Source organism: Pituophis catenifer, unplaced genomic scaffold (assembly GCF_029215685.1).
Source record: "Pituophis catenifer annectens isolate HBS135680 unplaced genomic scaffold, rPitCat1.0.hap2 SCAF_7, whole genome shotgun sequence".
Taxonomy (NCBI): domain Eukaryota; kingdom Metazoa; phylum Chordata; class Lepidosauria; order Squamata; family Colubridae; genus Pituophis; species Pituophis catenifer.
The window spans coordinates 47308457-47330761 of NW_027256887.1; the positions used below are offsets into that span (position 1 = coordinate 47308457).

The 22305-nt window shown below is 37.0% G+C and overlaps 1 protein-coding gene across 1 annotated transcript in view; it reads right to left on the minus strand.

Moving 5' to 3' along the window:
• The window catches only part of OSBPL8 (oxysterol binding protein like 8), a 101824-nt gene that overhangs the window by 36944 nt on the left and 42575 nt on the right, over nucleotides 1-22305 (minus strand). Inside the window, exons 5-10 of the mRNA XM_070946591.1 lie at nucleotides 18382-18452; nucleotides 11483-11569; nucleotides 8677-8778; nucleotides 5042-5245; nucleotides 3027-3111; nucleotides 38-206 (exon numbers count right to left, since the gene is read on the minus strand). Coding sequence (XP_070802692.1) covers nucleotides 38-206; nucleotides 3027-3111; nucleotides 5042-5245; nucleotides 8677-8778; nucleotides 11483-11569; nucleotides 18382-18452 — 718 coding nt within the window. The remainder of the gene's footprint in view (nucleotides 1-37; nucleotides 207-3026; nucleotides 3112-5041; nucleotides 5246-8676; nucleotides 8779-11482; nucleotides 11570-18381; nucleotides 18453-22305) is intronic.

The window sequence follows — 22305 nt, forward strand, 5'->3', positions numbered from 1 at the left end:
CTATGGTTTAATAAACAAACAAACATTATGGACTTACGGGAAACTTTCAGTGCTGTGAACGTTGTTTGCACGCAGCAGGCCATAGAATGAAACATGTGTACTATCTGCTAAATTCAGTTCATGTTCTTTACCTTCTCTAATCATTGTACGTTTGAGCAAACTTGAACACTTTAAAGCTAGTTCCAATGCATCCATCCAACATCTACCTAAAGATAAATATGTTTTAGAGTATAATATTTAAAATAGGGAAAGCACAACAGGGGAATTTGCATTTCAAGTATTTGTCAGTTTTACGTATAACAGGGGTCCCGAACCTGTGGGCCACGGCCCACTACAGGGTGGTGACCTATTTGCAACCAGACTGCATGAGGGGTGGGTTGACATGCATGCATGCAGCCCCATGTGTGCTAGCAGTGGGCGCCAGCGCTCACAGCAGCACTTGTGCGAGTGGTGGGCACGCATGCCTGCACTCACACAACTAAAGCTGTATGCACCCATATGCACGCACGCCTGCCCCTCACACAAAACCATCCCCTCTTGCCCCCTGCGCCAGGCCACCAACCTGCAAAGTTTGGGGGAACGCTAATGTATAATATTGAGCAAAGCTTTTTAATACTAGAAAATATTTTTTGTTTGCTCGAATTACATACAAATTCGAGTCAGACTGAATCAATAATATAACTCATTTTTAACTCTGCCTGTTTTACAAAAATTAGAGAATAATCGTATATGCACATTAGATTTCACAAGCACCAATTTCAACAAACTTTAACTAATAGTAGGTAGGATCCAATAGAGATAAATCTGCAAGTCAAAGTTAGCACTGAAAAGCTGGGTGTCAGGGTACCGACGCCCTAATTAAATCATAAATACATCGTTAGTTTCCCATCCCCCTTGCCTATGGCAACTCGAGACCAGGCCAGGGATGCTTTGCAAGTTGACACTGGTAATGTTTAAAAAATCAGTACAATTGCCTAATATTCTAGAGGGGGAAAAAAGGGGGTGGTTAGGACATCATTGTGGATATGTAGAAATCTTTCCACTAAGCTAAAAATTAAAAGGAACATATGCAAAAATTGAACTTTTTTCATTCTTTTTTATTGTTTGTTCTTTCAAATATATATTAAAATAAAATATATTAAAATTGAGATTATAGTCGAAGCAGAAAACAGAGATTTAATGTAGCAATAAAATAATGAATCGGGAGAAAAAAAGAAAGATGGATATAACACCAAGGCAATTTACCAGCAAATAATTAGTACTGCAGGAAGGCTACAGAAAAGAATCAAGAATCAACTTGCAAGAAAAGCTAAAAGCAATAAAAAGTGGTTTTTCTGACCATGTCAGTAGTAAAATGAAGGAAAATGTGAAGGTGGGCTTACTTCTTGGAGAGAATAATAGGACAGTAACATGTGACAAAGAAAGGACAGAGTAACTTCTACTTTGCTTTAGTATTCTTCCTAAAGTGATCCTAAGCAGAACGTGCACCTAATGTCAATGATCCCTCGTCAAGTTGGAGAAGTGTCAAGTAACTCTATTCTATAACCTATGCAATTCAAAATATTTATAGATGATTAAAATGGTTAGAAAGTAGAATTATCAAGTTTGCAGACAGCAGAAACGTAGGATGGGATGACTTCAATCACTTTGGAAACTTCAACATTCATAAAGACCTGAAAAGCTGAACATAGAACAAAAACTAGGAAATTGAATTTCAAGAGAGAGAAATGTATTATCCTAGGAAATATCAAAGCCATGAGTATAGAATTCATGGGGGGCAGGGAGAAGGAATATATGCCAATATATCTGAGTGTCTTGATGGATCATGAGTTGCCTATGAACTAATTCTGTAATACAGCTTAAAGCAACCAAAAAGCAATCCTGGATTGTATTAACCGAAGTATAATGTCAAGTGGAAAGAAAATCATAATTCTTTTCTATTATGATTGGTCAGAATCAACTTTGTTTCTAATTTTAGTTCCACATTTTAATAAGACTACTAACAAAATGGAGTAAATCAAGATGATAATAGACTTTGAAGTAAAAAAAGTAATGAGGAATTGCAGGAGGTGTTGGGGTGTGTTTAACCTATAGAAGAAAAGACCGGAGGGAGACATGACATTAGTCTTCAAGTATCTGAAGGGCTCTCAGGTAGTAGATGGGCAGAACTGGTCTAAAAGATGGGAAAAGAAACAAAGGGTTTAAATGAGAAGGAAGCAGACTTTGGCTGGATATTAGAAAAAAATCCTAATAATAAGAACTGAGAGATATTACCACTGCTGTTCCAGACCACCACAATAATGCCAATATTGCAATAAAGTGAGTCATACAATTTTTTCTGGTTTTCCAGTGCATATAAAACTTATATTTACACTATACTGAAGTCTATTAAGTGTGCTATAATATTATGTCTAAAAAAACATGCATACCTTAATTAAAAAGCTACTTTATTGCTAAAAAGTGCTAATCATAAGTCTTCAGTGGGTCATAATCTTTTTGCTGGTGGAGGATCTTTATATATATGGCAGGGTCCGCTTGCCCTTTATAGATAATATATATTATCTACAAAGGGCAAGCGGACCCTGCCATAGTGCAGGAATAATGCTAGGAAGAAGTAGTACCTGCAAAATGCAATAAAGTAAAGTGCAATAAAACAAGGTATGGCTATAAAATTGCTTCAGGAAAATAAAGCCATGTATATCCAATTGCCTAACAATGTTCCTGTGTTAGGAAGAGTTACTGAGTGGTGCTTATGTGCTATCTAATTAGCTTATACAGCAAAATATGGATACTGATTTGAGAGGCTACCTTTATCATCCCTCAATTCTAGTAATTGGTTGGAATTTAAAAAATGGTTCATTTGCTTCTCCATTTGAAATAAAACATATCACTTAAGAAAACTTAAAACAATATTCATAATATGTACCGTATATATTGTTCAAAATTTAAAATTCCATTCTCAATGGCACTTAGTTCAAGTAACCTCAATTAAAAAATTGATCATGAAAGACAAAATAAATGCTTACCATCTGATTCTGAAGCTGCTCGAATAATTAAGTAACTACTGGGCAATGGCTGTGTTATAGAGCCAACAGCTTCACCTTTAGGGCCCTTAAAATACAAAACAATATTAATGTGATTGTATTTTAGATCAACTTGCATTCAATCTACTCAAGGAGTCCCGATATAGCCAGCTGATACCATCATTGACTATTGGGAGTGAGTCATTGGCCCCCACGGAGAGGGCTCGCAACTTGGGTGTCCTCCTGGACACGCGGCTGTCTTTAGAAGAGTATATGACGGCCGTGGCCAGGGGAGCTTTCTATCAGGTTCGCCTGATTCGCCAGTTGCGACCCTTTCTAGATCGGGACTCCTTATACACAGTCACTCATGCCCTCGTCACTTCCCGTCTGGACTACTGTAATGCTCTCTACATGGGGCTCCCCTTGAGGTGCACACGGAGGCTCCAACTGGTCCAGAATGCAGCTCTGCGGGTGATATTGGGAACGACATGGCGCTCACATGTAACACCTCTCCTACGCGAGCTGCACTGGCTCCCGGTGGTCTTCCAAGTGCGCTTCAAGGTGTTGGTTCTTACCTTTAAAGTGCTCCATGGCTTAGGACCTGGGTACCTATGAGACCACCTTCTGCAACCGATAACCTCCCACTAACCAGTATGCTTCCACAGAGTGGGCCTCCTCAGGGTGCCGTCACTAAAGCAATGTCAACTGGTGGTTCCCAGAGGAAGAGCCTTTTCTGTGGAGGCACTTACCGTTTGGAACAGGATACCCCCAGGGATATGAATGATCCCAGATCTCCGTACTTTCCATCGTGCACTTAAGACCTTTCTGTTTCACCAAGTCGGGCTGGCATAAATCTCTTCTAATTGTTCTAAATCTTTATGCTGAAGATTCTTAACCGATGAGCCAAATTGGTTTAATCATTTTAAATTGCTTTATTTCACATTTTATATGTATGTTATTTTGACTGTTCACTGCCCTGAGTCCTTCGGGAGAAGGGCGGTATAAAAATTAAATAAATAAATAAATAAATCATAAATCATAAATTATCTGCTTTTTTTAAAAAAAATGGTTTTACCAGCAAGCAATGATGTAGACATAATTTTTCACTGGGTCTTATAAGTGCCCTTTTCCTAGTTCACCAGATGGCAGTACAAGCCAACCTTGGATGTTATTCAATGCTAAACAAATTATATTAAGATTAAAAACTGTATAAATGAACCACTTGTGACTCCTGGCTAGACAGGAAAATCACAAAATATGATAAACTGCAGTATTTATTCTATGTTGTTTAAAAAAAACCCCAGATATAACCATCAAGATTTGAGATCAAGTTGAGTCTTTACTTTCCCATTCACTGCACCCCCAAAAGCAAATGTAAACATTTGAAAAATATCTTCCTCCTTAACATAGTATAGTGGCTTTAAGAAACTCTATATGGCCCATTCAGTTTGAATGCTTATTTCCCCATAAAAATTGAGAAGCAGCTCAACCATAACAGAATTAGCAAAAGTGAATTTGCATTTACAGATACTTGCACCCAAATACCGTAAATATGGATGCAGTTCTATATTTATTTATTTTTATTGTCCAATTAGTAGAAAGAGGTGATTTTATTTTTAAAAATGAGATACAATGTAATATAAGCAACATGTCTGATGGAAATTTAATAAAGCACTACTAAACAGTTTAATATTGGAAGTCTTGCACTGTTAAAATCTATGATTGTGCCATAATAGGAATCATAGGTTAATAGAAATAAGAAATGCTAACAACTGTCTGCCTGCCATCCATAGTAAAAAGTCAGATCTCCCTTTTCAATCTTCATTAACTATGCAAAGCAACTGAATAGCTGAACTTTAGAGTTTTAGGCTGATCAGACAACTTTATAAAATAAATATTCTTTTGGACCAATCTATTACAACTGAAAAGCATTTTGAATTCATTAATGATGCAGAGAGTTTTAATGTCACATAATATTCTGTTGGCACGAACTCCATTAAGAATACAAGCTCACTTACCTTAACAGCCCAGATAGACTGTTCCAAAGGATGGAAAAGTTTGAAACAGAATCCATCCTTTTTTGAAGGCCGCTCAATGAGTTCACAAGCATTCAGAAGTACTGTTCCCACCCACTGGCCATTTTTAGGTGTTTTATAAATTAGCAATACTCCTGGTTTCAACACGCACCAAAGTTTGGTCCAACTTTTCAATGTACCACGAATCTTCCCAGAAAAAAAAGAAAGAAAAAGAAAAGGGGAGAAAGAAAAATACATTTAATTATTATTTCTAGTATTTTTCAGTCTCTTACTCCCAGGCAAAAATATGATTTTACAAAATATGTAACAAGTTCAGAATTATAAAATTATTTTAAATTCTAGTGAAGTAGCAATGCTCATAAAGCTACCCTCAGATACTACATTATATTAAATACATACAGTAAGTATTTGGGTAACTCCAATATCTCAAAAAAGGGAAAATTGATATCAGTTCAGGCCAGGCAATCAATAGAAGAGTAAATGTGAATTCCGATTTAATTTCAGGATTGCTAGATGTCAAGCAAAAGGAGGACATATCCTCTTTTTGTCCTCAGGTTCAACATCTAGTTTAGCTTTTTAAAGTGCTGACTGCAAGTTAACAAACTCTTCCTAAAATTAAGAATTCAGTAACAAGCTGAAGGCATTTGCCTCACAACTGGCAGGTGACTCACAGTTGTGAGGACACTAGGTTAACAGCAGTTGGTAAGACATTCCTCTCAATATGTATTTACCAATGGGTGCCTGTTTACTTACTTGTACTCACTTCCTCTCCAATGAATGTAAATATAAACATTAAACAGTGTGAGTTCTTTCTTTTCCCTCCCATTTACTCTGCTCTGCAATTGTCCATATCTTCCTTTCCTTGTTCAGATATCTGGTAACTCTTTGAATGATTGCCCTGAGCAAATCTCTCTCTCTAACTCTAATTCTGAGTACCGCTGTAGAAATAAAATGGTGCCCTGAGTGATCTGAACAAAGAGTAGGGTAGAATGTAAATGCTTTTTGATTTTAATCTATGTAGAAAATTATATTTTGAATAGTAACATCCCAGGTTACATATGTCATTGACCAGTGTTACTTAATATTTTTATGATAGGAAAAAAATATTAATACTAAATAGCTTGGATTATCTGATCCCCATATTCCATTCACAATCTTTTATTTATTCATACCATCTATCAGGTTTGTCCTGACTTGAGCATTTAGAAAATAAAGACCATTAACTCCATTTTTTGAATTGAAAAGTTTACTTTTACCAAAGCCAAGTGGTTAGAGCATAAGCAAAGCTGGATCTGAATATTCCCATACAAAGCCTGCATTTTCCCCTTTTCCCTGGCCTTCCCCCCTTGGCCAGTCAGTCAGTTCAGTTCAAAGATATTTGAATTAGATGTTTTGGGAATGGCTTTGAGGCTTAGCGCCTTTTTGGTGGAGTTTTGCATTCCGTTCTCACAGCTCCACCCTTGATCGGCCGGTCTATTCCGAATTGACACTTCTGGTTCCTGTCACTCTGTCATTCTCCCATCCTAACTCCCCAAACTCTCCTCCCCCCCATATTTTATGGCAGGATGCCAGCAAAGCAGAGTATGCTGAAAATGGCAGATCTGACAGCATCACTGGTTTTTACACAGTGAAATCATAACATGTAAACAAGAAAAAAAAAGAAAATGTGCAATAAGGAAACTACAATTGTAAGAAAAAGTATGTGAACCCCTTGGGATTACGTGGAGTTTTGCATGAATTGGTCATAAAATGTGCTCTGAACTTCACCTAAGACACAACAATAGAGAAACTAATTAATACTACACAAAACATTAGATGTTGCTATGGTTTAATTGAACATAACATGTAAACATTCACAGTGCAGGGAGGAAAAAGTATGTGAACCTTTGGACTTAATAACTGGTTGACCCTCCTTTGGCAGCAATAACCTCAACCAAACATTTCCTGTAGTTGCAGATCAGACCTGCACAATGATCTGGAGTAATTTTGGACCACTCCTCTTCACAAAACTGTTTCAGTGTAGCAATATTCTTGGGATGTCTGGTGTGAATTGCTCTCTTAAGGTCATGCCACAGCATTTCAATAGGGTTGAGGTCAGGACTCTGACTGGGCCACTCCAGAAGGCATATTCTGTGCTGTTGAAGCCATTTTTTTTTGTTGTTGAATTACTTGTATGCTTTGGGTCATTGTCCTGTTCCATCACCCATCCTCTGCGGAGCTTCAGTTGGCGGACAGATGGTCGTACATTTTCCTGCAAAATGTCTTGATAAACTCTGGAATTCATTTTCCCATCAATGACAACAATCCGTCCAGGCCCTGAGGCAGCAAAGCAGCCCCCAACCATGATGCTCCCTCCGCCATGTTTTACAGTGGGGATGAGGTTTTGATGTTGGTGTGCTATGCCTTTTTTTCTCTACACACAGTGTTGTGTGTTCTCCCTAAACAACTCAATGTTGGTTTCATATGTCCACAATATATTTTGCCAGTAGTGCTGTGGAGCACCCAGGTGCTCTTTTGCAAACTTCAAACGTGCTGCAATATTTTTTTTGGACAGCATTGGCTTCCTCCGTGGTGTCCTCCTATGTCCTCCATTCTTGTTTAATGTTTTCCTTATTGTAGATGTGTCAACAAAAATGTTAGCATGTGCCAGAGATTTCTGTAGGTCTTTAGCTGACACTCTAGGATTCTTCTTTACCTCATGAAGCATTCTGCGCTGTGCTCTTGCAGTCATTTTTACAGGACGACCACGCCTAGAGAGAGTAGCCAACAGTGCTAAACTTTCTCCATTTGTAGACAGTCTGTCTTACCTTGGACACATGAACATCAAGGCTTTTGGAGATACTTTTGTAACCCTTTCCAGCTTCATGCAAGTCAACAATTCTTTATCGTAGGTCTTCTGAGAGCTCTTTTCTGCAAGGCGTGGTTCACATCAGACAGTGCTTCTTTAAACCAGTAAACCCAAAACAAGTGTGTGTTTTTAAAGGGCAGGACAGCTGTTAGCAACACATCCAATATCATCACACTGATTGGAGTCAAGGTTGGCTCACTCCTGGCTCCAGTTAGCTCTTGGAGAAGTCATTACGCTAGGGGCTCATATACTTTTTCCTCCCTGCACTGTGAATGTTTACATGTTATGTTCAATTAAACCATGGCAACATCTAATGTTTGTGTAGTATTATTTTAAGCAGACTGTGTTTTTCTGTTGTGACTTAGATGAAGTTCAGAGCACAATTTATGACCAATTCATGCAAAACTCCACATAATCCCAAGGAGTTTACATACTTTTTCTTGCAACTGTATTTTTAAATTTCAGTACATCAGTGATACTTCAGATGCTTGTTATTAATGGGAATATCTTTCTGTTAATATCATATTTAACATAGGGAGATTATCAACACAATTAATCACTGTAGATTTGCTGTAACTATGGAACCATGTTAAAGCAAGCTAAATCTCTCCCTGGGTTTCTATGTATTGAGTATTGAACCTCTGGGATACAATTAATATATTTCCTACTAGTAGTAAACAGTAGCAGTTAAATACAATTTTAATTCTTTTGTTTTCTTGTAGATTAAACATTCAGCAATTACAGCTTTTCATTTATCTCAATTTCTTACCTTCAGCCAATCAGCCATAACAATGACTGATGGGTCTGTGATAGTGCTAAGTAATTCTTTTGTGGCTCTTTTCTTTTCTTCCCTATAATTTTTCTTTTGAACCTGTAAAGAATGAATGAGAAATGAGAAAAGAAAGCAAATAAATAGAAAGAAGTTAGTGAATCCAGTCAATTTGAAAATAAAAATAAATGTCCAACTGAAAATTGTTAAAATACAGAAAAAAATCATTTAAAAAAGAAGTCTAACAAAAGAACTTACTAGAAGTTCTTTTTCAGGCAATTTCATATAAAAGAATAAATGGCTTTAATTTTCAGCTATGTTTACAACTTATCAAGAATACTAAGGTTCATTTACATGGACTCTAAAGCATAATTAATCCAAGATGAAAAATCTATATGTTTTCAAATTGTTTATATAAACACATAGGTTTACCCTAGATTACACATTTATCAGGAATCTATAAGCACATACAATTAAAGTATATTTGAATTTAACAGAATTGTCAGCAGTACCTTCTGTAAGTTTTAGGATCATTCCTTGAATAGCCTCTACCACCAGTTTACTGCTGGTTTCACTTAACTGTGTGCTTATCCCTCTTATTTCCTCTTTTTAATCAAGGCATATTCCTTTTTGAATTATGAAATCTAACATCAAAGATGATTCTAGCAATTTGATTACAAAAGCAAGCACTCTAAAATATTTCTAAAAATCCTTTCAAACTTAAAGAAAAAAAATCAAAATTCAAAGGAAAACGATAGTCCTCAACTGTACATATGTAATTGTTCTATACAAAGCAAGACACTTATAACGTTTCTACAGCTGTAGATAGAGGATGAATAATTTTATATTCTTAATACATCAGTCTATTCATCTGTGGTGTTAATATTATCTATGAGTGAAAATGGAATGTTTTTCATCAATTTGGTCCCTTTAAAACTATAAGTTTCTATGGCTAAATTAGCAACTGACCATAGATTTTTTTTCCTTCTTAAGAGAGAATGAATGAGATCAACTTTGTCTGTGGCCCTTCTGAGGTGAAAAAGTCATATCTGATATTACTTCAGACAGCATATCTCACAAGTTTAATCTAATGATTAAAACTGGTACATATCCTATCTGCAGGCTTATAAATCTAGTTCATATATTACCAGGTTTCTACACCCTCACCCCCCTCACCCCAAAATAGGGGATTGAAATATTGCCTAGCTAGCTGCTCTATGCAAACAATGCAGCAATTCTCTCCAGATCACCTGTAGGTTTTAAAAAAGCCTTACGAACCCTTGTCCAGTTTTGTAATAATGACAAATTAGTCATAAACTACCAGAAAACCAAGATTGGCTTTGCTAAATGAAGGATACTATGTTCCTGTTGCAATTAAGCTTTCCAAGGCCAATTCACTAGCACAGCTTCTTTACGGAACCCTGCTCAGATCCCCGTTTCTTGTTTTACGTCTTGTTGAAAGAGTTCAATCCAAACTTATTAGAGCAATTCTCCAGATGCTTCGTTGTTTTTGCTTTAAACGCACTCCTACTCCTGGAGAACAGAATTGATAAAGGTTGAATCTCTATAGCTTCTTTAAATATTTGGCTAAAACTTAATTTCTTTCCTTAGGCCTTGTACCATTAATCCTCCAAGATAAATTCTCCTTTTCATGGATTAAGGCTGTTGAGTTCAACCTTGCTAAACTAGATTTTCTCCACCCACAATTGGACTATACCCAGGCAAAACAAAGCCTGAGACAAAGGATAGAGGATATAGTGAGGCAAGCGGACAGAGAAAGCTCCACTGTTTCTGACTCCAGATTATATTAGATATACTGCCACCCCTGACAGTTGTCTAACACTAATTAGATAGTGAATCATCGGAAAGACTTTTTGCTTGCATGATGTCATGTACTCCCCTCAACTGTCCCAAAGGGCAAATAGAAAAGATTCTGTCCCAGTGATTCTGGAGAGATGGAAACCTTTGGACATGTCCTTTGAACAAAATGTATTTTCCCTATAATTAATAGGTATCCCTGGCTGTTCCGATACCATTTATCTTCAGCGGTTGCTTAAAGACGAATGGATTGTAATCACGGGGCAGGTAGCTAGATTCTGCACAGCAGCACTAAAGATTCATCGGAACTTGATGAATAATCCATCATAACCATTTTATATAATTAATAATGCACCAAATCTTTTGATATTATCACCCTATTGTATTTTAGTATCTAATAACTATAGGCTTTCACTATTTAAGGATTAATATTACATTATAGTTTAGGACACACTCCTGCAATTGAGAGATAGGCTGCCAAATTATGATTTTAACTGATTTTATTTGTTATTATTTTATTCTAACATTTTTAATTAGATGCTCTTAAATATTTTTAATTCTATTGGTCCTTGACTGTAATAAATATTTGATGAAAAAAATGGTTAAGAATATGTTGCATAACTTTTATATGCCATAATTATGTGAGAACCAGTTTGGTTTTGTTGTTAAGGCACCAGGCTAGAAAGCAGGAAAACATGAGTTTAAATCCTGCTTTAGCCATGAAAGCCAGCTGGGTGACTTTGGACAAGTCATTTTCTTTCAGCACAGCTCACCTCATGGAGTGGCTGTTGTAGGGAAAATAGGAGGAGGAAGGTGTGTTGGGTACGTTTGCTGCCTTGGGTTAAAAATAATAAAGGTGGGATACAAACAAACAAATAAATAATATTTGCTGAAGTATCGTAGTACAGTTTCCAAATCTACCACTAATTATGTTATGGGGAAGATGTAATATGAAGATTTGGGTATTCTAATACTGAAAATAACTCACCTTAAGGGACTCCTTCTTTGTGAGTTTGATAGTGGGAGAGGAAGCAGGGATGTCCTTTTCTGATCCATTATATATCTTAGATTCTGACTGAAAATACAAATTACACAAGAAAACTATGAAAATGCTTTATTTCACCATTAACATAAAATCTTCTATAAATTTATCAAGCTTCATATTTTTAAAATAAAAGAAGAGATAATGGTGATTTGAATATCTCAAAACTGCCAGTTTCTGCTTGATTAAAATAATAATAATAATAATAATAATAATAATAATAATAATAATAATAATAATAATAATAATAATAATAATAATTTCATTAATCTTCAATGAACCTCTGGAAAACGAAACTTATGGCTAATGAAGAACTGGGTGAAGTTGAAATTAAACGAGGCATTTTCCAGGGCGATGCCCTTTCACCCCTACTTTTTATACTCTCAATGCTACCACTGACAATCATTTTGAAGAAGATGAACTGTGGATACGAACTTGGAAAGAAAGGACTGAAAATCTCGCACTTGATGTACATGGATCATTTGAAGCTGTTTGGTAAAACAAAAGCTGAACTGAATTTATTAATTGAAAACACAAAAGAATTCAGCCAAGATATCGGTATGCAGTTTGGAATTGACAAATGTGCAACAATAGCAACCAAAGCAGGCAAGATCATAAAAGAGGATGGAATAGAACTAGAAAATGAAGAAATGATAAAGGCAGTAAAATCTGAAGAAGGCTACAAGTACTTGGGGATTTTAGAAGCCTCTGACTTAATGCATAATAAAGTCAAGGAATTAACTTCAGCCAAGTACATTTGGCGAATTCGTAAGATATTAATGTCCAAATTGAGTGGAGGAAACATCATAAAAGCCATAAATACCTGGGCTATACCTGTGATTAGATACTCTGCAGGAATAATTGACTGGACCCAGATGGAGTTAGACAATTTGGACAGAAAAACAAGGAAGCTTATGACAATGAATCATGCCTTGCACCCTAAAAGTGATGTTGACCGATTATATTTACCAAGAGCAGAGGGTGGTCAAGGACTCCTACAAGTAAAGCAGACTGAGGAAAAAGAAAAATGCAGCTTGAATGATTACATCCAGAAAAGTGAAGAACCAATGATTAAGGAAGTAAATAAAGGAGGCTTTTTAAAGACAACTAAAACAAAAGCAGAATATAAGAAAGAAGTAATTGAGCTGAAAATTGGAAAAGCAAAGTTCTGCATGGCCAATACTTGAAAAGTATTGAAGGCAAAGCTGACCAGAAACTAATTTGGAACTGGCTAAGGTCAGGAGTACTGAAAAAAGAAACAGAAAGCTTTATTTTGGCAGCTCAAGAACAAGCCCTAGCCACAAACTGCACGAAGGCAAAAATTCAACATGTTACCACCAACAGCAAATGCCGCCTATGCAATGAGAAAGATGAGACAGTCGACCACCTGATCAGTAGATGCAGCAAAATTTCACAAACTGACTACAGTTGCAAGAAAAAGTATATGAACCCCTTGGGATTACGTGGAGTTTTGCATGAATTGGTCATAAAATGTGCTCTGAACTTCATCTAAGTCACAACAATAGAAAAACACAGTCTGCTTAAAATAATACTACACAAACATTAGATATTGCCATGGTTTAATTGAACATAACATGTAAACATTCACAGTGCAGGGAGGAAAAAGTATGTGAACCTTTGGACTTAATAACTGGTTGACCCTCCTTTGGCAGCAATAACCTCAACCAAACGTTTGCTGTAGTTGCAGATCAGACCTTCATAATGATTTGGAGTAATTTTGGACCACTCCTCTTCACAAAACTGTTTCAATGTAGCAATATTCAGTGGGGATGAGGTTTTGATGTTGGTGTGCTGTGCCTTTTTTTCTCCACGCATAGTGTTGTGTGTTCTTCCCAAACAACTCAATGTTGGTTTCATCTGTCCAAAGTATATTTTGCCAGTAGTGCTGTGGAACATCCAGGTGCTCTTTTGCAAACTTCAAACGTGCTGCAATATTTTTTTTGGACAGCAATGGCTTCCTCCGTGGTGTCCTCCTATGTCCTCCATTCTTGTTTAATGTTTTCCTTATTGTAGATGTGTCAACAAAAATGTTAGCATGTGCCAGAGATTTCTATAGGTCTTTAGCTGACACTCTAGGATTCTTCTTTACCTCATGAAGCATTCTGCGCTGTGCTCTTGCAGTCATTTTTACAGGACGACCACGCCTAGAGAGAGTAGCAACAGTGCTAAACTTTCTCCATTTGTAGACAGTCTGTCTTACTGTGGACACATGAACATCAAGGCTTTTGGAGATACTTTTGTAACCCTTTCCAGCTTCATGCAAGTCAACAATTCTTTATCGTAGGTCTTCTGAGAGCTCTTTTCTGCAAGGCGTGGTTCACATCAGACAGTGCTTCTTTAAACCAGTAAACCCAAAACAAGTGTGTGTTTTTAAAGGGCAGGACAGCTGTTAGCAACACATCCAATATCATCACACTGATTGGAGTCAAGGTTGGCTCACTCCTGGCTCCAGTTAGCTCTTGGAGAAGTCATTACGCTAGGGGCTCATATACTTTTTCCTCCCTGCACTGTGAATGTTTACATGTTATGTTCAATTAAACCATGGCAACATCTAATGTTTGTGTAGTATTATTTTAAGCAGACTGTGTTTTTCTATTGTGACTTAGATGAAGTTCAGAGCACAATTTATGACCAATTCATGCAAAACTCCACATAATCCCAAGGGGTTTACATACTTTTTCTTGCAACTCTACCTACAATGCCATGATCGTGTTGCTAAGATCATTCACTGGAAATTGTGCCAGAAGTTTGGATTTGAGTACAGCAAAAACCACTGGAAACATCAGGTTGAGAAAGTTTTAGAGAGTGAGAAATTCAAGATCTTGTGGGACTTTAGGATTCAGACTGACAGGAACTTGGTCCACAACACACCTGACATAACAATAGTTGAAAAGAAAAAAGTATGGTTCATTGACATTGCAATACCTGGTGATGCACGGATTGAAGATAAGCAGCAAGAAAAAATCACAAAGTACCGGGATTTTCAAATTGAAGTTGAGCGACTGTGGAAAAAGAAATTGTGTGTTGTCCCGATTGTAATTGGAGCCCTTGGAGCAATACCCAAACGGCTACCCCGCTATTTAGAAATTCTAAATTTGCCGGACTTGAACATTTTGACTCTACAAAAAACCACCTTACTTGGAACAGCTTACATCCTCCGACGATACCTTAACAGTTCCTAGGTCCTTGGTTAGGACTCGAGCTGCTGAGCTATTAACCAGCCTCAAAGGCTGTGAATCTCACTAAAGATTAACTAATAATAATAATAATAATAATAATAATAATAATAATAATACTTTTATTGTCATTTACATGTATACACAGTATACCCATACAACAAAATTCACTTAACACCCAAAGACCAGGTCCAACACACATAACACCCAAACACACTCCCACCCACCACAATTCCCCACCCCTAAACCACCCAAACATCCACACAAGAGACCAAGTAATGCTGTCCAACAGCTCACTGATGGTGCCCCTTTAGTTCATTGTTGAGTGCAATTATAGCTCTGGGATAAAAACTATTCAGAAAACGTGTGGTCTGAGTTTTAATTGTTCTGTGTCTTCTGCCAGAAGGCAACAGTCCAAAAAGATTGTAAGCAGGATGGGAAGACTCTCTGAGAATGTTATGCAACTTTCTCAAACAGTGAGATTCAAAGATGTCATCCAGGGCTGATAGATGGAGTCCGATGATATTCTGGGCAGTTTTAATAATTCTCTGTAGAGCTTTTTTGTCTGCTACAGAGCTGCTCCCATATCATGCGAGAATGCCATATGTCAGGACACTCTCAATGGTGCTGTGATAGTAGGACAGAAGTAGATGCTGAGATACATTTATCTTCCTGAGCATTCTCAGGAAGTACAGCCTCTTCTATTTTATGTGAAAATACATTTCAGATAAGAAATCCACCATTATTTACTTCACAGAAGCTAATTACAATTTATTAAAGAAAAACTAGTACTTCTGAACAGTGCTTAGCAGTCTGTATCAAATAACTTTTACATTTGTCTTTGAATAATTGTACAAATGTACCAATAAACCTTCTCTGCTAAATCCTAAACACAGAGGTAATTCAACTTGCTATTTAACAAAACTACTTGTGATATGCAGGATACTCAACTTACTGTGGGTTAATGGAATGCAAAATTTTAATTTTTAACCAATAACCTTTGAAAAAAATAAAATTCAATTGAATGGAATAATTAAATGTAGCAATCTAAACTATGTTTAAGATTAAGCTACTACTGAAAGCTTTCATAAGTAGCTGCCTTCCCATTACCTTTAACTAAATAGAGGTAGATACTCTTAAAAATGAGGGGACAAGGTAGGAAATCAAGACATGTAGGAGAAAGAAAGAAAGAAAGAAAGAAAGAAAGAAAGAAAGAAAGAAAGAAAGAAAGAAAGAAAGAAAGAAAGAAAGAAAGAAAGAAAGAAAGAAAGAATAGAAGTCATTTATCTTCACTTCTGCCTTATTATGATTCTAGAAAAATGCATGAGTACATGTATTTTTCTAGTCATTACTATAAGAATCAGAAATAACTAGTACTCAATTGCTTCAAAATTTGTCGAATTTGGTACTCAACACATTTTGATGTGAAAATGTTATCCTGATACTCATCTTAATTTGGTACTCGACATGCTTCAAAAGAAAGTGAGGGACAGCTACAGAGGGCCGACAGGAAGTCGGCCATGCTGGGAAGGTTGCTAACATAGGAAAAGAGACTGATAGGAAGTTCTTCCCAGCTGAAACAAAGTGTTATGTGGTACATCACGATTTGTTTGCTACTTGTCCTTTTTAATACTCATCATGGCCCCTGGAACCAATTAAGCATGAGTATCAAGGACCCACTGTAGTACCAAATATCCCTCCCCCCAGGGTCTTCTGGCAAATACCCTCTACACATGAAAAGAAATGAAAAAGGTCTAATATTATTGTCTGAATAGGATATGCTATTTCTGAATTTAATAATTCTATTGTCTTCCTTTTAATTCTTTTCCCTTCCACTTTTCTTCATCATGTTTTCTTCCAACCCTTTCTTTCTCCCTGTATCCAGTACTGTTATTCCTTCCATTTGTTCCGTAAACATCTTGTTTACTTCTTCTTTGCTCTTTCTACTCAGGAGGGACCTATATAATAGCATACTTGGTATGCCTTTGTATATGACAGAGAACAGTTTCTCTGTGTAAATGAAGACAGAGAATCCATTGATTTTACAAATGGAAAATCTTTTTAATCAATAAATTACCATATGATTCCAGTACAAGGCAGAGTACAAATAATTCATAATAAATATAAATATTAATTTCTTTTGTATCCTGTATCTGCCTTTTTTGACCATTGAGTGAAGACCAAGACAGATATATGTATAGACAAGTAAATGTGTCACATGCTATCCTGGTCCTGTTAGACCATTCAGCGGCTTTTGATACCATCGACCATGGTATCATGTTGCACCGGTTGGAGGGGCTGGGGGTGGGGGGCACCGATTTGCGGTGGTTCTCCTCCTACCTCTCTGACCAGTCGCAATCTGTGTTGACAGGGGGGCAGCGGTCGACCCCGAAGCACCTTGCTTATGGGGTGCCACAAGGGTCGGTCCTCTCGCCCCTTCTGTTCAACATTTATGTAAAGCCGCTGGGTGAGATCATCCGTGGCTTCGGGGTGGAGTTCCATCAGTACGCTGATGACACCCAGCTGTACATCTCCACCCCAGGCCTCCCCAACGATGCCCTTGAAGTGATGTCCCAGTGCCTGGAGGCCGTGCGGGCCTGGATGGGGAGAAACAGGCTCCGACTCAACCCCTCCAAGACTGAGTGGCTGTGGCTTCCGGCGTCCCGATATAGCCAGCTGACGCCATCGCTGGCTATTGGGGGCGAATCACTCGCCCCCACAGAGAGGGCTCGTAACTTGGGCATCCTCCTGGACGCACGGCTGTCTTTAGAAGATCATTTGACAGCTGTGGCCAGGGGGGCTTTTTATCAGGTTCGCCTGATACGCCAGTTACGCCCCTTTCTAGATCGGGACTCCCTACGTACAGTCACTCAGGCACTCGTCACTTCCCGCCTGGACTACTGCAACGCTCTCTACATGGGGCTCCCCCTGGAGTGCACCCGGAGGCTCCAGCTGGTCCAGAACGCGGCCGCGTGGGGGATTATGGGGCCGACAGGGCGCTCCCATGTGACACCTCTCCTGCGCGAGCTGCACTGGCTCCCAGTGGTCTTCCGGGTGCACTTCAAGGTGTTGGTGACCATCTTTAAAGCGCTCCATGGCTTAGGGCCGGGGTATTTACGAGACCGCCTTCTGCCACCAATAGCCTCCCACCGGCCAGTACGCTCGCAGAGTGGGCCTCCTCAGGGTGCCGTCCGCCAGACAATGTCAGCTGGCAACCCCCAGGGGGAGAGCCTTCTCTGTGGCAGCACCCACCCTCTGGAACAACCTCTCCCCAGAGATACGTACAATAACAGACCTCCGGATTTTTCGTCGGGCCCTGAAAACTTATTTATTTCAACTAGCTGGGCTGGCTTGAGTTAAATTTTAAACTGATTTTAAATTGGGTTGTTTTTAAATTACAGCCAAAAATATTTAATCATTTTAAACTGTTTTTTAAATTTGTATGTTCTGTTTTTTACTCTGGCTGTTCACCGCCCTGAGTCCTATTGGAGAAGGGCGGTATAGAAATGGAAACAAACAAACAAACAAACAAACAAATAAATAAATAAATAAATAAATAAATGCTGTAAACTAAGGCCATTTTTTATTTCAGATGGAAAAAGTACATCTAATTGGTTCGGTAAAGAGACTTACAGTAATTGTACTTACCTTACTTTTTGACATTGATTGTGAAGAATCATCTTTATTCTGTGAAGCATCATCTTTCCCTCTATCAAAACCTTTAAAAAAAATGAATAAGCTTACAATAATTTCTATACAATAAAATTATAATTGCCAAGTATACTTTCTTTAAAGACAAAGCTGTTAAATTCTGACTAAGCATATTAGAAACAACATTCAAATACCCCAATGGTATCATAACAATTTTAAACCTCTAAAATATTGTTTAGCAATAAACACTGTGTGAGTCAACACCTACCCAAAAGGTATTGTTTTTATTTGTTAATATTGTACTTAGTAATGCAACCTACTTTTGTGACAATATAAAAAATAGAAAACAAACCTTGAAAGACTGGTGAGAATTCACTGCATCCTCCAAATGAAGCATTCCGGACAAGCTTTCGACTATCAGTTCGTGGAGGAAGTGAAACCCCAGCACCTAAAGAAAACCTACGCCTCATAGGACCTTCTTCCTTTATGAGTTAGATGCTTTATATAATTAGTCTTGTCATTCAAAAAGGCTGGTGATAATGAGAATGTTGCAGAGAAAGCAGTTGCAATCATTAGCAACCCACATGTAAAAGAGTCATGTATGTATTTGAAAAAGGAAGATGGTATTTAAGGATGTTGGTAATAATGTCAAGTTGTTGCCATTTCTCTATCTAATATTTCCTATTTTAGTTAGTATGTTCTAACACAAGCTGTTACTCTACACTGTTTTGAACTTACAGAGAATTGGCACGATCAAGTACCTTAACCGACCAAAATAATTCTTCTACTACCTAATCATTCAAATATCTTAAAGCACACACAGCAAGCTATAATGGGTATATTTCCAACATTGTGAAAGAAAGCAGCAAATTACAGTTTCTAAAAAAAATGAATTTCTCAATAAAAGAAAATTTTGCATTTGTAGCACTTCATCTTAACAAAGCGAACCAAATAGCAAACCAAAATGTCTAAGAATACTAGATCACAAAAAGCTTTACATTTGATGAACTGAAAAATGTCCATTGCTTCTTAAAATAATATTACACAAATATTAATAATGCACATTGAAATTTATATTTTAGAAAAGAAGTGCTTTATTATTAAAACAATTATAATTCAATAATAGAGGTCCTTGCTAATTTTAAATTAAAAGACATGGCTTTTATATTATGATTTCATATTAGAATAATTAGCCTGAAGAAAATACAGAATCTTTCAGCTTTAGGAGGGTTTTTTCCCATTAAATAGTCTGATATATTTTCAACATGTAATCAAAATTCAGATGCTTAGCAATTGGTTTATATTTATGACCATTGCTGTGTCTCAGGGTCATGCGATCACCTTTTGTGACCTTCTGACAAGCAAAGTCAATCCCGTTGTGAACCAGTAGTAAAGGCAAGTACAATCCACCCGATTGGGTAGTAAATTTTGCCGCTTTTCATGCAGAGCATGACATTTTCAATGGATCAGCTGAATACATATCATCTGTATATTACTAAAACTCTCCTATTTGTGTGCAACCTTTAACTGGCAAAATAGTGTATCATAGAGCAACAATTTTTGAATCAAGGAATCTCAAATGTGCTAACTTACATAATGTGTTCAAAATCTAGGACCCATGACTCCCATGGAATTGACACTTGGCAAATTTTATAAAACTTTTATGATATAAAAATCAACATAAAGCATTTTATGACATAATGCAAAATGTCATAAAACATTTCTTGTTGTCCCTCCTGATGTTATACTATATAGTTCAACATGGACTATTTTCAATACATCCCTGAATGGCTCCCTAAATTTTTATGAACTTTTGCAACAAAGGCAGTAAATTAAAAGCTCTGCCATTGTTGAAGACATTGAGGAATCTGGTAAGCAAATATCTCAAAAAATGACACAATAGATTGTCTGGAATTTTTTAAAACTCTGTCTTCCATAACCACTGTTTTTTTCTGCCAGAGATTTTGGACAAAGGACAAATTCTTAATATTCTGAAATTAGATAGTTTAAAACAGGGGTGTGAAACTGGTGGCCCAATGGCTGGATGCATCACGTGCAGGCCATGCCCACCTGAATTCTGTGAAGGGAACACGTCACAATATGTCACGTGACAGCAACGTGACGCCACGAGTTTGACACCCATGGTTTAAAAGAATGAACACACACATACACATTATCTGTATGCTCAAAATAAAAGTCAGCAAAATATCTAAAAATTTGTCCAAGATAAAACTGAGCTAGCAGAATTTTTTTCTAAGCAGTAATTTCATAATTCAATCAAAAATATTACTTTTAGCTTTTTAAACTTTATTAATCACCATAATACATAGTATTACTTCAGTAGTGAAGTTCACAATTAGTATTAAGACTTAGATTTCAATATCACTGCTTCTCTTATATGTTGATATATTCCATTTATTAGAAGTGAACAATTGTTTTAAAACAATAAGGAACATAATTCACATTTTCTGGCATCATGAGAATGTATCATAATTTCAAATTACAAAGGAAGGCCAACCAAATTCAGCCTCTCCCCTTCCTTCCATAACTGCAATATAAAAAGGATACAGGACAGTGCTAAGAATTCCCCATCAAAACCTGCTTTTATTCCTGTTTTACACTTCATTTCTTATATTATTTCTATACACTAAACTGTAGACAGATCTTACAGCACTATAAACACTAACTGGAGCTATGGTAAGTCTCATTTCTTTTGCATGTGACTTTCATACCATGTTCTCAGGGATGGTCTGTAATGGGAAAAAGTACTATCTAAGAAAGTTCACAAATTGCAGCTTTGTCATTATTATGATGACACACATTTATAACACAAAGAGAGAACCTGGTTTCTAGAATAGGAATCTAAGGGTTGTGCTAGATGTTACAATGGAAACAATGGTTTCCCTAGTAACACTGAAGCAGGGTGGGTGAATAACTTCAGAAAAGAATCTGTGAGTAGTATTGGAGCAGCAACACTTAATATATTCTTTATTCACATAAACTACAATTTTGCTTATCCTAGTAATTTTCATCAGTATTTCCCCAGGCAATTTGAAAAACTGAAAATTCATCTAAAAGAAAATGAAATCTACCAGAAAGTATGTAATCAATATAAGCAGCAATGGTGGTAGTGCTGTCAATGCCTTGACTTCTTCTCAACTGACTATGCCAATCAAATGCCCCCCCCCCCTCCATTTCTTCTGGCAAACATACTTAAACACATTTTGATAGTGTGATCAACAATTCAAAAGGACATGTTCAACAAATAACAAAATCAGCTATCTACAAAAGGCATTGGTTGAAGACACAACACTAGAATAAATTACATATTATGAACCAATAAGTATAGAATTGTTACTTTTGTAAGCAATACTAGTATTTTCTACAATCATCAAACCAAATCTTTACTATGGTCAGAGACTGCCATATCTGCATTATAAATGATGTATCTATAAAGAGTAAAAATCTCCATTACTGTAATATTTCTTTAGCGTGTTATGTAATAGGACTCCATTGTATAATCCTCCTCACTTTACAGTCAGAAATTGTACAGCTTAGACTTCCAGTGATGTGAGGAGAACCAATTTTTTTTGCAGGGGCTTTATAGCGCTTTCGGCAGTTGGATGAGAGAAGGGAAGCTATCTGAATTGAACAGTTATTCCTTTGGAATATTTAATGGTGTAATGGATTCGTTTTTTTTTTTTTTTTTTTTTTTATTGCAAAAGTTTTACAATTACATTTTCACCCCTTTTTTCACCCCCCCACCTCCCTCCCCAAACTTCCCATCCTCCCTAACCCTCCCTGACCCGCCCCCCCCCCGGACTTCCCTATTACATACTCATAACTAATAACACTAATATATAAGCCTGAACCCATCCCTCCCCCTATATAATTTTTCCTCTTTAATATTTCTAATACATT